The sequence below is a fragment of the Aspergillus nomiae genome (genome assembly GCF_001204775.2).
Source record: "Aspergillus nomiae NRRL 13137 chromosome Unknown contig00012, whole genome shotgun sequence".
NCBI classification, from domain to species: domain Eukaryota; kingdom Fungi; phylum Ascomycota; class Eurotiomycetes; order Eurotiales; family Aspergillaceae; genus Aspergillus; species Aspergillus nomiae.
The window spans coordinates 197,918-212,021 of record NW_015378067.1 but is presented as its reverse complement, the minus strand read 5'-3'; the positions used below and the strand labels follow the sequence as shown (position 1 = coordinate 212,021).

At 49.8% G+C, this 14,104-nt stretch overlaps 3 protein-coding genes across 3 annotated transcripts; all 3 read right to left on the bottom strand.

Moving 5' to 3' along the window:
* Positions 1 to 442: 442 nt before the first annotated feature.
* On the bottom strand, positions 443 to 1,642 carry ANOM_001556 (tellurite-resistance/dicarboxylate transporter family protein; the record flags this gene model as incomplete). Its single annotated transcript, XM_015546813.1, has 1 exon — positions 443 to 1,642. The coding sequence occupies one exon, from the start codon at positions 1,640 to 1,642 to the stop codon at positions 443 to 445; it is 1,200 nt and encodes a 399-aa protein (XP_015411494.1).
* A 4,135-nt stretch (positions 1,643 to 5,777) lies between these two features.
* ANOM_001555 (uncharacterized protein) lies at positions 5,778 to 7,584 on the bottom strand (the record flags this gene model as incomplete). The annotated part of the gene is made up of 2 exons (XM_015546812.1): positions 7,540 to 7,584; positions 5,778 to 7,422 (listed from the first exon to the last, which is right to left on the bottom strand). Exons 1-2 carry the CDS (start codon positions 7,563 to 7,565, stop codon positions 5,778 to 5,780), a joined length of 1,671 nt encoding a protein of 556 aa, XP_015411496.1. The 5' UTR covers positions 7,566 to 7,584.
* Positions 7,585 to 12,702: 5,118 nt separating this feature from the next.
* Positions 12,703 to 13,911, bottom strand: ANOM_001554 (RNA 3'-terminal phosphate cyclase-like protein; the record flags this gene model as incomplete). The annotated part of the gene is made up of 1 exon (XM_015546811.1): positions 12,703 to 13,911. One exon carries the CDS (start codon positions 13,909 to 13,911, stop codon positions 12,703 to 12,705), a length of 1,209 nt encoding a protein of 402 aa, XP_015411495.1.
* Positions 13,912 to 14,104: the final 193 nt, after the last annotated feature.

Sequence of the window (14,104 nt, the reverse complement as noted above, 5' to 3'; positions counted from 1 at the left end):
GCTAGGCACTAAGTCTTTGGGGACTGGATTTGGAACGTATAATGAGACTTGTTTCCTTCTAAATCTATGACTTCTATCTCTTTGTCTATGGGGAAGGGGAAAGATGATGCCAGGAGGGAATTGTGGGAAAGACAGGAAAGGGAAAGATGCAAACAACAACAGAGACAAAAACAGAAACAGAGTGCTAGCATGACCGTGAACGCAACGCTATATATACCGAATAAACTAACGCCGGGTGATGCCAGGTAGCAATGGACAAAGACATGAGGGTGAAGGGGTATATGAAAGAGGGGGCTGATGAATGGAAGTAACAGCTAAACTGGTGAGATGGGTTGGGGGTGAAGGGAGTATGAGGAACTGTGTGTAAAATGTATGGACATGTAGATATAGCTGTATGGACATGGGGGTAGATGGGGAAGAATGGAGGGTGGTGGTGGTGGGTCTAGTCAGACACGTCCTCATCTTTGCCCGGGTACATGATGTCCTTGCGGATGACGGCGCGGACGTTGTTGATGAGGACGAAGATGTACATGCACACGATGCAGATGGACATGGCGGACCCGACGCCCTTCACGCCGTCACTGTTGAGCGCCTTGCCCAGGGTGATGGTGGCCAGGGTGAAGCCGGTGTTTGGGAAGACCATGGCCCACCAGTTGAGATGGAAGGCCTTCGGGGGCGAGCGGATGACGGCGACAATGGCGATGCAGAAGAACCAGAGGCTCAGGGCCCAGAGGAAGACGCCGGCTGAGATGGCCAGCAGCTCGATGATGCGTCCGTCTTCCAGGGCGTGGGCATCGTGGAGCAGCTTGAAGTCTTCGGGGAGGCCTTTGGTCATGCCGACGAGGGCGAGGGCTGTGAAGGCTGGGGGTCCAACGCAGATGAACATGCCTGGTCTGTGGTCGCTGTGGGGCAGGCCGGACTCCATCAGTCGGCCGATGTAATGGGCGTACATCATGAAGCTGATGGAGAAGCCGAGGCCTTGGAAGGTGACACCGGCGCCGATGATGGGGAGGGCCGCACGAGCGGGCTGTTGTTCACCGATGACGGAGGCAATTGTGCCACTGAGCATGATGGGGAAGGCTGGAAGGATCCATGAAGGCATCATGGTTTGAAGGCCATACTTGTGGGATGAGAAGACGAATGAGTATTGTATGATGGCGACGAGCAAGGTGCAGACACAGTAGATCCAGAAGAGGGCCTCGAGGGCTAGTTGGAAGGATTCACTGGGTTCTTCACCAAAGTATTTAGACAAGCCGCAGATGATGGTTGCGACGGAGAGCCAGAAGGTCGGGAAGAAGAGACCCTCACGGTCATGGCGGAGGGACTCGAGAAGGTTACCGTGCAGGATGAACCTTGTAGCCATGGTTGAGCAGACAAGGGCGAAGAAGAGCAGATTGAGGATGTAGACTGCGATGCCGATCTCTCTCAATCCGCGGAACCCAAAGGGCTGGTTGATGATGAGGACGGCCAGACCTCCTCCACTCATCGTTAACGTGTACCAGGCCCAAGTGAAATGACGAAGCCTCTCCCGGATACCCACCGGGCCCAGCTGTTTCTCATCCTCGAGCTTCTGAGGTGCTAGCATTTCGACATCTGAATGGGAGGAACCCGGTGGTATGAAGTGTTCGTTGTTGTTGAACATTGTGCCCTTGGCGCGAAGCTTATAAGACAAAGGAAGAGACTATAGTGGAGTGGTACGATAAAGAATGAGATAGGCAGTGGCACGACCCTAGTAAGAGGTAGAGTGGTGTGACACTGAGAAAGGCAAGAGAAGATAAGAGAAAGGAGTCAAGAGAGATAGTATTGTATACGACAGACTGTGTGGCGGTGATCTTCAACTGTGCCTGATGAGGAAATCACACACACTTATATCTTGATGTATGATAGGAAAATGAGTGCAAGGAACCCAAAGAACGACCCAAGAACTACTGCAGGTAAAATCACGAAAAGGATCAGACGCTTCAGGCTAAACCAAGATCAATGAAAGTATGAAGGCATGCAATGCAATGCAATGCAGCTGGACCAAAAAAGAAAGTGAATAGATTAGAAAACGGGACAACGCTCGGAAAAGCGTGGAAAGCAGTCAATGGACCAGAACAGAGATACATCGAGCCAGATGCTACAGCTGTGGGACGGTCTAGATATAAGAACCGTGCTGGCATCCTCTACACATGTCGCGGATGATAGGGCATCATTGACTTCAGGCTGATGTTCATCGGCGCCTATAGTCGATACTGAGGAATGCAGGGCCAAGAAACAGAAACCAGATACATATCAAGCTGGTTGGCTTAGAGATGACGAAACCCGCTTTCCTAAACTCTTGTCGTCCCAGAAAAGGGATACAGAACCCACTGCGGGCCGGAAGGAATAGGAAGAGCTCATGTTTGGCGCATATCAGGGGCCCATCGCATTATTGCAAAGGGGCAGAGAGACCATGGCGCAAGGGCTCGGCATTGAACTCAAGTCAGCGATGACCAGGGGAAGTAGAGAGAAAGGCCAGAATGGTTCATGATCTTCGGTGGATAGCGTCTTCACTTTGATCCGCCAAGGCCAGGAGAGGATATACTATGTAGTTCCGGTGGGTCGGCGGCGTAGAAACAAGTTCCAACAACGTCAACGACTATGCAATGCATGCACGACCCAGTTGATTTGATATCACCAGGCATAAAATCATTCTTATCCACTCAAGGCGAAAAAAAAGAAAAAAAAAAAAAGAATAAAGAAAAAAGAAAAGGAAAAGGAAAAAGACCCATTGTAAAACACTCTCCGATCCACTCCGTACGCTTGTCGGCTGTGTCAGTGCAATGGTTTAGCAAGTGTCACCATCTCCCCTATACTCTATGCTACTATTCATAAGGCAGAGGTTTTTTTTTTTTTCAAAAAAATTGTTTCCCATAATTAAAACTCCATACAGTTCTCCATCTAGTTAACCGTTTATGATATCGATTTCCCATCTCGGTTGAGAAAATAAGATCTATTATCCTTTGATTTCCCAGCCGAACACGAACTTAACGGCTTGTCTGACACCGTCGGCTTCTCATGCGTTTTCCTCCCAGACAAGCCGAAGCCCGTCCTTTTCGGCCCGAATTACAGGGATCTTTGCTAAGACACAGCGCGAAAACAAAAACAAAATAAAATAAAAATAAAGAAAAGGTGGCGAGACTCGCCACAATTCCTGCATAGTATGTGGATCCCATCATGGCCATTGGGCCATTCGATCACCGAATCAGGCACCTTTAATGTCACGGAAGGTCTGGGAAGAAGAAGATTCTCAACGTGCGCGGCGGTAGGCTTCATCGAACAGCGTCTCGCCCAAGGACTGCGAGGGCCAAGACCAAGATCGACAGCACATCACCGACGGGAGGTCCGCTGCCAAGCTCACGGTGGCTATGGTGCATGAAATTTGTGGAAAAGGAAGGACGAAAGATAAGAGCTCAACGCTAAAATTATAGTAACGAAAAAAGGGGAGCGCATTTAGAGTTTAAAGTTTAGGAGTGTTAGATAATGTCTAGAAAGATAATTAATCATTCCTATAGATAACAGGCACAAGCACGTTGGGCGAATGTGATCTATTCATTTAATTGAGGAATTCCACTTGCCCTCTCTCTCTCTCCCTATTCTGTATTCTGTATGCAGAGGAGGAATGAAGAACCGCTTTCCCGCCTCTATACTTCGAGAATGAAGATGATACACGAAGGACACTGATCGTCCAACGACCAGCCACGGAGGGTCAAACACCGTGTTGTACAAGAATGCAAGATGACAGAGACAAACCGTCAGTTGAAGAGTCAGACGCAATGAGGAATGGAAAGAGTCTCGAGCCTTGGCAGGAGGTTCTTGGCAAAGATATCTGACTATTGGGCAACCGACGTAATTTGACCTCAATAATGCGACTATCCGACAGCATAACCCAATTGTGTTTCAGCATTTGCAATGATGAACTATGGATGATGCGTACAGGCCTTATCTTGCCTGTCACTTTCCATTTTCTTCCCCATTTTTTCTTGTCTGGAGAGAATTGTTGCTGCCTTTCCATGATCTGCACTTGACATCCATGTAAAAATAGGAACTAGGAACTAGTATCCTGACAGCCAAGAAAGGCAGTGATGATAGACGGATTCGTCAGCAATTACCGAGCTCCCCTTTCTAAACCCTGAGGCGATCAGGAGGCAGAATGAAAGGCGCCAGGAAAAGTGATCAACCGCCATACAATAGTTCATTTGAAATCCCACTCTCCTCCCCGTTCGCTTGCGGAGTAGAGCTCTGCCGGACGTTGACCCTCAAATCGAAGAACTTCATACCCCAAGCTCCGCCTCCCTTTCCCCTCTCCTCCCCCACTCCCTCATGACCCAGTTTGATCGTCTTACCTTTCTATCTCTGATCTATCTTCTATATCGAGTCGATTGCCTCGTACCAAGAACTGCGGTGGCACAGACATGCACCCGCCAAGACCAAGCAACATCTTCCAAGAAGAGCACAGGTAGATCATCGTCTCCACCAACCCCCTCGCCAGTCCTTCCGCCTACGGATGAGAGCATTCGTCGCATTTTTTGGCAAGCGTAGAAAAAATAAAATAAATAAAATAAAAGCAAAAGCAAAAGGCCCAGCCAACCTCTACACTCAAAATCCGACTATTCTTGGCGTTGCCAGAGAGACGTGGTTCACTTCATCGGCCCGCTATTCCCAACTATGGAGTGGCTCATGCGCATGAACCTCGGTATGGACAGCTAGACCCATGCCTCTTGGGCTCAATGCACTCTGTATCAATTCTCAAGAAACAGCGTTTCCTTCCTGCGCTGCGGGATATCCGGTCAGCGTTTTGCTCTTCTCTTATCGCGGCTAAATCCAAGGGTCCTCGTTTGTCTGATGGATCCGACTTCCTGCGAATGCACGCGTTTTAATATAACCTGCAGCTGAGAGGGGTCCGCTTCACATCCGGTCTGGTGTGACTGCAGATACTCGAAAGGGATCCCTTGAGGGCCTTGTCGTGCAGCCATAGGTCTTGTGTTCGAGGTCATCCTGCGCCAATTCCGGAACCACCCCTCCCAGATATTTTGCTGGTCTATCCCTGGGACGCGATCAGTCATGGAGATATCGACAGGGATGGTCAATGGGAAACAAGCTAGTAAATGTGATCACCACCGATCCCGCTGCAGATTCAATCTGGCCAAGGACATCCAATCCAATCCCATGCGTTCGGATCAGTGCGGAAGGATTGAATGAAGACGCATATGCCTAATGGGGGAGGTAGAACGAAACGGGATCGATGCATCCACGACGGACACCGACAGTCTAAACCTTCCCGTCTGTCTTGTGAAACGGAAGCAGCCTTCAGACGGCGTTAGATCCGATCAATAAGACATTGAAGAAAGGGTGATGCTCCCTTGGCAAGGTGGGGACCCAATGTAACAGTCACGTAGTAATTATCTATGATCGTCCATACCGGAAGGCTTGCAACAAATTATCATTCAATATTGGGTCACGCAAGGAAATTCGTCACAGGCGGAAGGATGAGTAAACATAACAGAAGGTTCAGGAAGACTAGCGACCCATTTGTTCCGAGACAATCCACATCGGTCATTATTCATACTCCAAGTCATGCATACACGTAAAGGTCGTGTCTGTGTTTGATCTGTGTCTGTGCGTGTGCGCTCTTTGATATACATATCGGGCGAGAAGGCGAGAAAGAAAACAAAAGAAATAGCTAACGAAAAAGAAAGTTCAATCAATAACCACGGGACAGAAAAGAACCATTAAGTCATATCATATCAATCATTTCACCACATCATACGGTACACCAGATCCGAGGCGAGCTCGGTGGTGGTATCGAGGAGGGGACGCAAACCCTTGGCCGAACGCTTATGTGGGTAGGGCATGCCTGCAGTGTTTTCCTCGGGAGGACAGAACTCCGCCAGATCCCGTATCTTGCAAGCTGCATAGTGTACAACCAATCTCCGAAGCTCGTTGTCGCGAAGCTGAGTGGCTGAGATAGCGGAGATTGGCTCGAGACGGGTGGTCTTGTTGTAGGTATAGTCGAGGAGGTCGAGGATCATTCTGGCTTTAGTGGTCGCTAAAGCGAATGACTCCTCATCCTGAGAGTCTATTGGATGCTCGGGGAATCCTAGGTTCAGGAGATCTGTATGGAGCTTCCGGAGACATAATTGGGCAAGGGCAGGGATCAAGAAGCGCGTGGCGAAGACATACAGCTTGGCATGGAAAACAAGATACGGAAGGTCACCCTTGGTCGAGCCCGAGTACGACAGTGAGCTTGGCGGCCTGTTTCCGTGGGTCTGTCGAGGGTCGTGATAGTCCATGGCCGCAAACTCATCCCACAGGTTGGTGCCCGAATCATGCTGAAAGTTGAAGCGTTGCCGGGCAAAAGACATGTCGATGAAGGAGTTGGTCCGAAAGTGTGATGGCTTCGGTTCCTCTGGAACCTTCTCTTCCTCTTTGGTCTCGGCCTCCAAGTCCGTTCTTTCAGGCTCGACCGTTTCAAGTTCCTGCGGCGTGGGAGCAGATTCCTCCCAGGTGTCAACCTCGGTCTGAACAGGCTCAGCCGGCTGGGGGGCCTCTGCATCGGCCTCTGCATCAACCGGGGGATCCGAAGGCTCCTGAGCCTGGTTCCATTCCTCAGCTGGGGCAGGTGTTTCATCCAGGGGAGGATTCTCGACCTGCTCCGATTTCTGAGGCGGAGGCGTAGAGGGAGGAGTTAGGTTGGTTGTGGGCTCTTCCGTGGCAGCAGCGCCCTTCTTCTTCTTGTCCTTCTTGTTCTTCTTTCCCTTCTTGCCTTTGCCGGAGCCCGCGCCCTCATTGGCGTCTGCAGGTTCACCTTCTTCGACAGCGGGAGTCGCAGGAGGCTGATCAACGGGCTCTTCAGGGGCCGTCTCGAGGACAGGCTCGGGTTCCTGTGGTGGCTCAACTGGAGCTGCTAAAGGCTCCTCTGGTGCTTTGTTCTCCTCCAGATGATTTTCTGGCTCTGGAGTTGGCGGCGCCCGTTCCTCCGGTTGTGGCTGGACTTCCTCACTCGTCTTGCTCTGGCCCTTGTCGGCCTCGTCGCTGGCCTTGGGGTCAGGCTGCGCCAGGACAGGCTCTCCGGAGAACACACCCTTGAACGGGTTGTTCACGACCTGTTCTTGGTACTCCTCACGATTGTCCGGACCCGGGACGCTGTAGTCTCCGGTATAGGCATACTCGCAGAAGGCGACAAAGGTCTCTACATCTTCCTCCTCCAAGACGGCGATATGATGTTTCGATTCGCGGGTTTCCCCACTATTCATCAAATGGTCCAACGGCTGGGAGACATGACGGGCGAGTCCCGATTGAACGGTTAACTTGGTGTGGTTGGCGCCGACCAGGAAAGTGAATGGCGGTGAATGGACGATACTGTATCCCAATGAGAAACTCGGAGGGTCAGTGGCAATACTGTCATGGTTGGTATAAAGAAAATTTGCGCTCTTGATGATGATGCAGGGAACGGAAGAAAGGACGCAACCAAAATGAGACAATTGTTCGGCTGATGATGTCCAAAAGTCAACTCACCTGCTGTAATCCCGATAGTTATCCATGGACGCTTGCTGTAACTTTTCTACACGCGAAGAGAAAAAAATAAAAAAGAATATACAACGAAATCAGACTGAGATGAAGACAATGCAAAAGGTAGAAGAAAGGAAAGAGAGCGTAAGACTCCCACACAGTTGATGTTCAAAATTCAAGCGCTTCCACTAATGATATAGTCTATATATACCAAACTGCCCGGCGCACCCTGACCGTTCGACTTACACTTCGCAATGCGCCTTCTTATCCCTCCATCGCAATACAACCCTAGGCGCAAAAGAGTCAAGAAAAAAAAATTTAGACACCGGCCCCAACTGGGTCAAGGATAGTCTGCTACGTGTGCATCCATGAGGGGGTTTTGCAGGGTGGATTGACCGCCAACATTGTCGCGATTGCCAGCGATTATTCCCCTCTTATCACATAGCAGACCGTAAACCAGCCACTGGATTTCCTCATCTGCAAGTGAGTCAGCCCTTCGGTGTCTCTCATTTGTTAGAAAAATATGCGATGCATGGCGGAAAGTGGGCACAGAGAGAGGGGACCGCATCGTGGCATCGAGGGTCCCCTACTCGAATAGTTCCCGAACGTTGTGGACTCGGTTCCATTGTTCTCACCAATACTCTGTATTCATGACCGGTTCCCCATCGTCCATGGACCAGTTGGACAGCTCATCTCACTCTTTTCAAGATGCGACGAAAGCCTCACGCGAGCCACTGTGGGGATCAGACAGCTTTGCTCGTCCGGAGGGTCGGGAGAATGCGAATGGTGGACGCGGAGACACTAAGGATTTTAGTCTGCTGTTAGGTTGTTGCCCGATGCATCATTCATTTGCCAGCCTCCTCAGGACCCAACTGAAGACTTTTTTCTTTTTTGTTTTTTTGTTTGTCAGGTGCTGTACAGAGTACCTGGATTGACACTTAATTTAGTGGATACTATTCATAATTTACTAGCATTCCTCTACGGAGAAACTAACATAAACCAGTGAGCTGGCAGTTGAATGATTCATCGTGAGCGAATTGCGAGTCCTTCTAGGGGATATTGTTACTACCAAATTTGCGTAATAGGCCATTTTGGCTCAGATTCTTCTCAAATGAATCCCTAGATAGATGGTAGAACGGTTGAGCGAGGGGAAAGCAATATGACACATCGATTAATCTCCGCTGCAGGTGTTTTTGTCTTGCGACTGATGTATGCGCGCAGTATATAACTATGCGGTGAACGCCTCCATGTTCATGACTACCCTAGCAAGAAATTCTATCATCTCAACATATTAATCCGTGTTATTAAGCATAAGCTATTCCGACATCTCAAAAGAAAATCCCCGTTGGTGGAGGCCCTCGTTTCCTCTTTGGGATATGCTTCAGACATTATATATGAAGCCCTTCATGCCATACGTTTAGCATACCTCTACAGTTATTATATCGCCTTTATTAATCGCATGAAAGAATGAATGAATGAATGCAAGGGTAACGACGGCTGCAGTTTCAATCAAATTACGGAGCACTACACACATATCTCCGAATCCCAAATATACTACTCTGTAGCGCTCACACCATCTCCCAAACTCTCAAAATAACTATACCGCTCAATCGACTACAGAGTTTTAAACCCCAAAACCCAAGTCAGACAACGAGCAAAACCACATCACAAAACCACTAACAGCCTCACATCCTGAGAAAGAACCCACCACAGAATCAAGCCAAGCTTGATTCCTTGTCGGGATCCACGTCCCAGCCATCCCATCCCAACCTCAAACCCACTCACGGCACCAATGAAGTCACCAAGGTACAAACTAGGAGCCAAACATTGGTGATGTAAATTGATAATTGAATCCGCTGTCTTAAACGCGGCGTCTGTACTATGGTTAAATTTGTCCGTGTCGACTATTTATAGCGACTTCTCTGCGGAGATGCTGGTGGAGTAAACCTTGGATAGCTTCAGTGACGCGGCGACTGCCACCAAAGCTATTTAAAGACAAAAGTGTGGATAAGACGCGGTTGTGGGTAGATTTGCCGTTGTTAAAACTCTGGGTGGCTGGGAATGGACTTTTTGGCGAGCTTCACCGATATTATCAATGACCATTTTCGCTTGGGAATGCTGGTTAAGGCATGCCTTCCGGGCGAGAGAGAAAAAAGAAGGAGAGGGCGTCAACCAGTGTGCCGGTAACCGACGAAGTCAACAGCCATTAATAGGTAAGTAAGCATCTGCAAGAGGAGGCAAACTCCATGTCATCTGATTTCATACAAAATTGTTGCTCCCCGGACTTCATGACCATAGACTCTTATCGTAGCAGCTCTAAATGTGACGATGTGAAAACTGTTATCGCAATCCACAACGTGCTTACGAGTACGGTAATCACCTACACCCCTACAACATGATGCCTCGTCATTTGAATGGATTTGATTGATATCACAGCCAGTCCCCCTATTCAGGTTGCGGTTGCATCCGCGAGGCCAAGGGAAACTTCCCATTTTATGGGTAAAAACCTTGGCCAGGACTGGAATAACAAGAGAGTGACAACACAAAAGGTACAACCAGAGAACTAATTACAAAACCCTCAAGACAGGAATATGTCAACATCCCCCAGCCAGATTATCCAACTCATATCTCCGGTCACCTTGGTTGATTCGTTCGTTCAGAAGTGGTGTGACCGGCCTTAAGAATTGATGGACGCACAGGGCGTTGTGGTGGGACAGGTTGAGAAAGCCATTAGGGCAACACGGTGTCTGAGTCACTGGTAAGACACGCAGTTGGCCTGCAAGAAGGCCAAACTTACATTTCCCGGCAATGGACTTCGCTTCACTGCGGTGTGACGGGGGTTTTTTTTAGCCAGCCTGAAGAGCCCAGTCAGTAGAGGAACCCAGCACTAGACGTAGGCCTCACTTACAAGCTCTGTCACTTACTGGGCTTGCCACGGTGCAGCTAGTGGGAGGGGCTGTTCTCTGGTGACCGAAGGCGTGTCATGGCTCAATGTCGTGAAGTCGGATCAGGATGTAGTCGCGTCTGCCTGCTCACTGCCTCCGTAATGGCGAGGTTATGCCGGCGAGCGGGTGGTTTTTTTTTAGCCAGCCTACAGCAGTCGTCAGCATCAAAGAATGGTACATTGAGGGAAGGTATGCATACAAGCTCTGTCACTTACTGGGCCTGCCCGCGGTGCAAGGCAAGTGGAGGGTGAAGGAGGCAGGAGTCAGTCGTAGAAAGACGCATATGAGCATGAAGCTGATTGGGCGTTTGTCCCCTAGCTACCCGGTTAGAAACATGTCATGCAGTAAGGGGGGTGTGTACGAACAAGAGCATGTCCCCGTGGGGAGCTGGCCTGCGGTGCGGGCGAAGCTTTTTTTAGCCAGCCTACAATAGTCGTCAGCATCAAAGGACGGTGCATCGAGGGAAGGTATGCATACAAGCTCTGTCACTTACTGGACCTGCCCACGGTGCCAGGCATAATGCTCAGGGAGGTGAGGCAGCTCAGATCTCGGCTGGTGAGTGATTGTCGAGTCAAGATGAATGTCGAGCAGATCAAAGGACCGAGTCTCATCCAGTTCCAAGCAAGTAAACAGTCGCCTATAAGCCGAAGAGGGCGTCGTCAGCAATGGCGCTCATCTTCATGAGACTTACCAGCAGGCCAGCTTGATGAAACTCGAAACCTCCACGACGGTGAGTTAACATGGAATATGAGTTATATTCGGTCGTCCTGTCTGATCAGTAGTAAAGGAACATGCTGACTGGTACCTCGAAGAGGACTTACAAGCACTGTTCCCTAATGATTCTCTATGTTAGAGCCAGGTGTGTGAAGGAAGCAAAGTGTGGAAGAGTAACAGTTGCTGGGACGAGGACGAGGCACGAGGGGGGAGGGGAAGAGGGAAGCAAGGGGGTGGCGTTGGGAACACTGTGACGAAGCTTATGACTGAATGACGATACGGGCCTCGGAAGTGGACTCGTGGTGGTGGTGCGTTCCTCAGTGGCATCGCATTTCCTAATATGGAAGGAGCGACTCAGGGCGTGTTGAGCTGGCGACTTCCAGGTGGGTGTCGAAGGTCAAACACAGCAGGACATGGCTGAGGGTTCCATGTTCTTCACGGATCATACGTTGATTATATCTTCGAATTTGAGGGGTAGATAATAGAGGGCCATAGATCCGATCGAAACGGGGCGACTGACTCTTGGTGGATGGCGTTGAAAGCGTCCCGAATATATCAAATGAGGCCTTGAGTGGTTTATAACCTTCTTCAGACCGACTGTGAAAGAATCATGGAATGACCAAGAAGGAAACTTCCATGGGCACCGCTCCCTTGTCGTGGTCAGGCAGACGGACAGCCGGGCTTACGCCGTAATCGGTGAGAAGAAATCTCCGGTTCGTTGCTGAGCTGCCTTTTGAGTTGGTTAACTCGAGGCGATTGCGCAGACATCAGGAAAAGAAGAAAAGGAAACATAATGAAAGTGATAGACTCAGACGAGTCATGTGAAAGACAATACAGCAGGGGAAGTAAAAGTATAAGATCTCCATTGATGCCGCTTATATACATAGGTTTCAGGAACAGTCTCTCCACGAGGTGTGACTCATGATCACCAGAATCAAAGCCCAACATACTCCTAGCCCTAAACTGCGAGATCTATACCCACTATGGGGTAGACACTCAGCGGTGAGGTGGACATTCCAAGCACCAGAAAAACAGTGGGTATCATTTGAAATACAACAACTAAGCGTTTCATGAAACTGCAAGGGCCCATCCAAGGGGCGACATCTCTTTGGAATGTGAAGCGAAAATGTCAGAACGCCGGCTGCGGTGTGGAAAACAGTTGTTGTCTTGGCGTGACCCTAGACACGTGGCGGAGGTCTAAGGTAGCGGTGAAAAGAAGCGCATGGTATTTCAAATCCCACCGTCCGACTACCGAGGTCAGGCACTTGTAGAGATAAGAAGTGACGTGTAATCGGCCTCCCTGCGATCGCGAATTATGAAACGCCGTGAGGATCCACGCCGTTCGGGTACCAAGGTCGGGTTTCATGTCGATCGGCTGTCAAATGGTCGAATTCTGAAACAAGGCTGTTACCTAGCTATTGAACCTCCAGTTATCGATGAATGTAAACTTGCAGCAGCTGACCAGAATGGCTGCACGAATCAAAGTGAGGCTCGCACCGTGAGCGCGCAATCAAGCAACCTTTCGTCCAACATTTCCAATACCCCGTCCAACCACACTGACAACGACGTCACCACGCTCATTTTCTCCGGCAGCCTCTCTAAGACCCCAACCAGGTGCGCCAAATGTTGCTAAGTCTCTTGCCAGCTGGATTACACCTTCGTCGGCAATCACATCACGGCCAAGTTGAAGCCGGCCAACATCCTCGGAGCCCATTGTCATAAGACCCAACATGGTAGCTGCTGCAGCGGGGGCAACACAACCACCTTTCGAGATGGTTTCAAGCAGCTGATAAGCGCACTGCTTTCCAATATCCTCAGGGGCCTGGCCACCTGAAGGCGGGGATGCCACATCTGCGGAAAAGAGGCAACCAGTCGAGGACTCTGCAACAAGCGACAAACCGAATCCAAGACCGATCTTCTTCTTAGCCGAAGGATTGTTCTTCTCCGGGGCAGGAATCAGCGGGGCGGAGGACACATCAGAGAAAACGTAAGTATCCGGTACAAGTGGGTTGAGAACACCACGAGCGGTTTCGATCATTCTCGCGTTGTTGGAAGCTGAGACACCGACGGCATAGGCCACACCGCGAATCTTCTTTATTCTACCCGGGTTCATCATGTGAAGAGTTTTCGGGAGACGCACTTGGTGGCCGAAGACCAGCTGAACTTCTCCACCACCTCCTCGGCCGTTATGTCCAGGGTTAGATCTTCGTAGGATGCGAAGTTCGATGTTGTTGAATATGCCGAATTGATTGTAGAGCGGCAAGATCGCGGTTCGCACGCTGTCCACGGACATATCACCTGTTGGCGTAGATGAAGTGATCACACCAGGGCCGGTAAAGAGAACCTTTATAGGAGCCTTGGAGAACGGAGCCAAAAGGCAAAGAGGCAAAAGGTAGTAGCTCACACCGCGATTACAACCTGCTGGAAGCTCATGTCTGATCACACCACCACTGCCTGCTCCTGCACCACTTCCAGTAATAAGACCAGGTTTGTAAACCACAATTGTTCCTGTATACGAAATTTCAAGTTGGGAGCCATTGGTGACAGCCTCTAGGAGACGAAGAAAGGAAATTTCATGCGGAGCAAGACCAGGGTTGGTAGGAGATGAAGGGCGGATTTGGGAGATATGCACCGTGCGGCCAGTCAAGGTTGCAAAAACCAAACGATACACAAAATTCTTATGACCGGTAAAGCGGAGAGGGGGCTGTGAAGTGGCCATGATTATTTGATTGAAGACTCGCGATATCTCCGTCGTGGGCCAGCAATGTCGCAATCAAAAGTATGCTTTTGAGCCGACAAAAAAAGCGAATGGAGAAAATCTGTCGGGGTAATAATGTTCCGCAATGATGCCCGGGCTTAAGCAAAATGATTATCTCCGAGCCTGATTATCAATGTCGAATGATAACTATGCG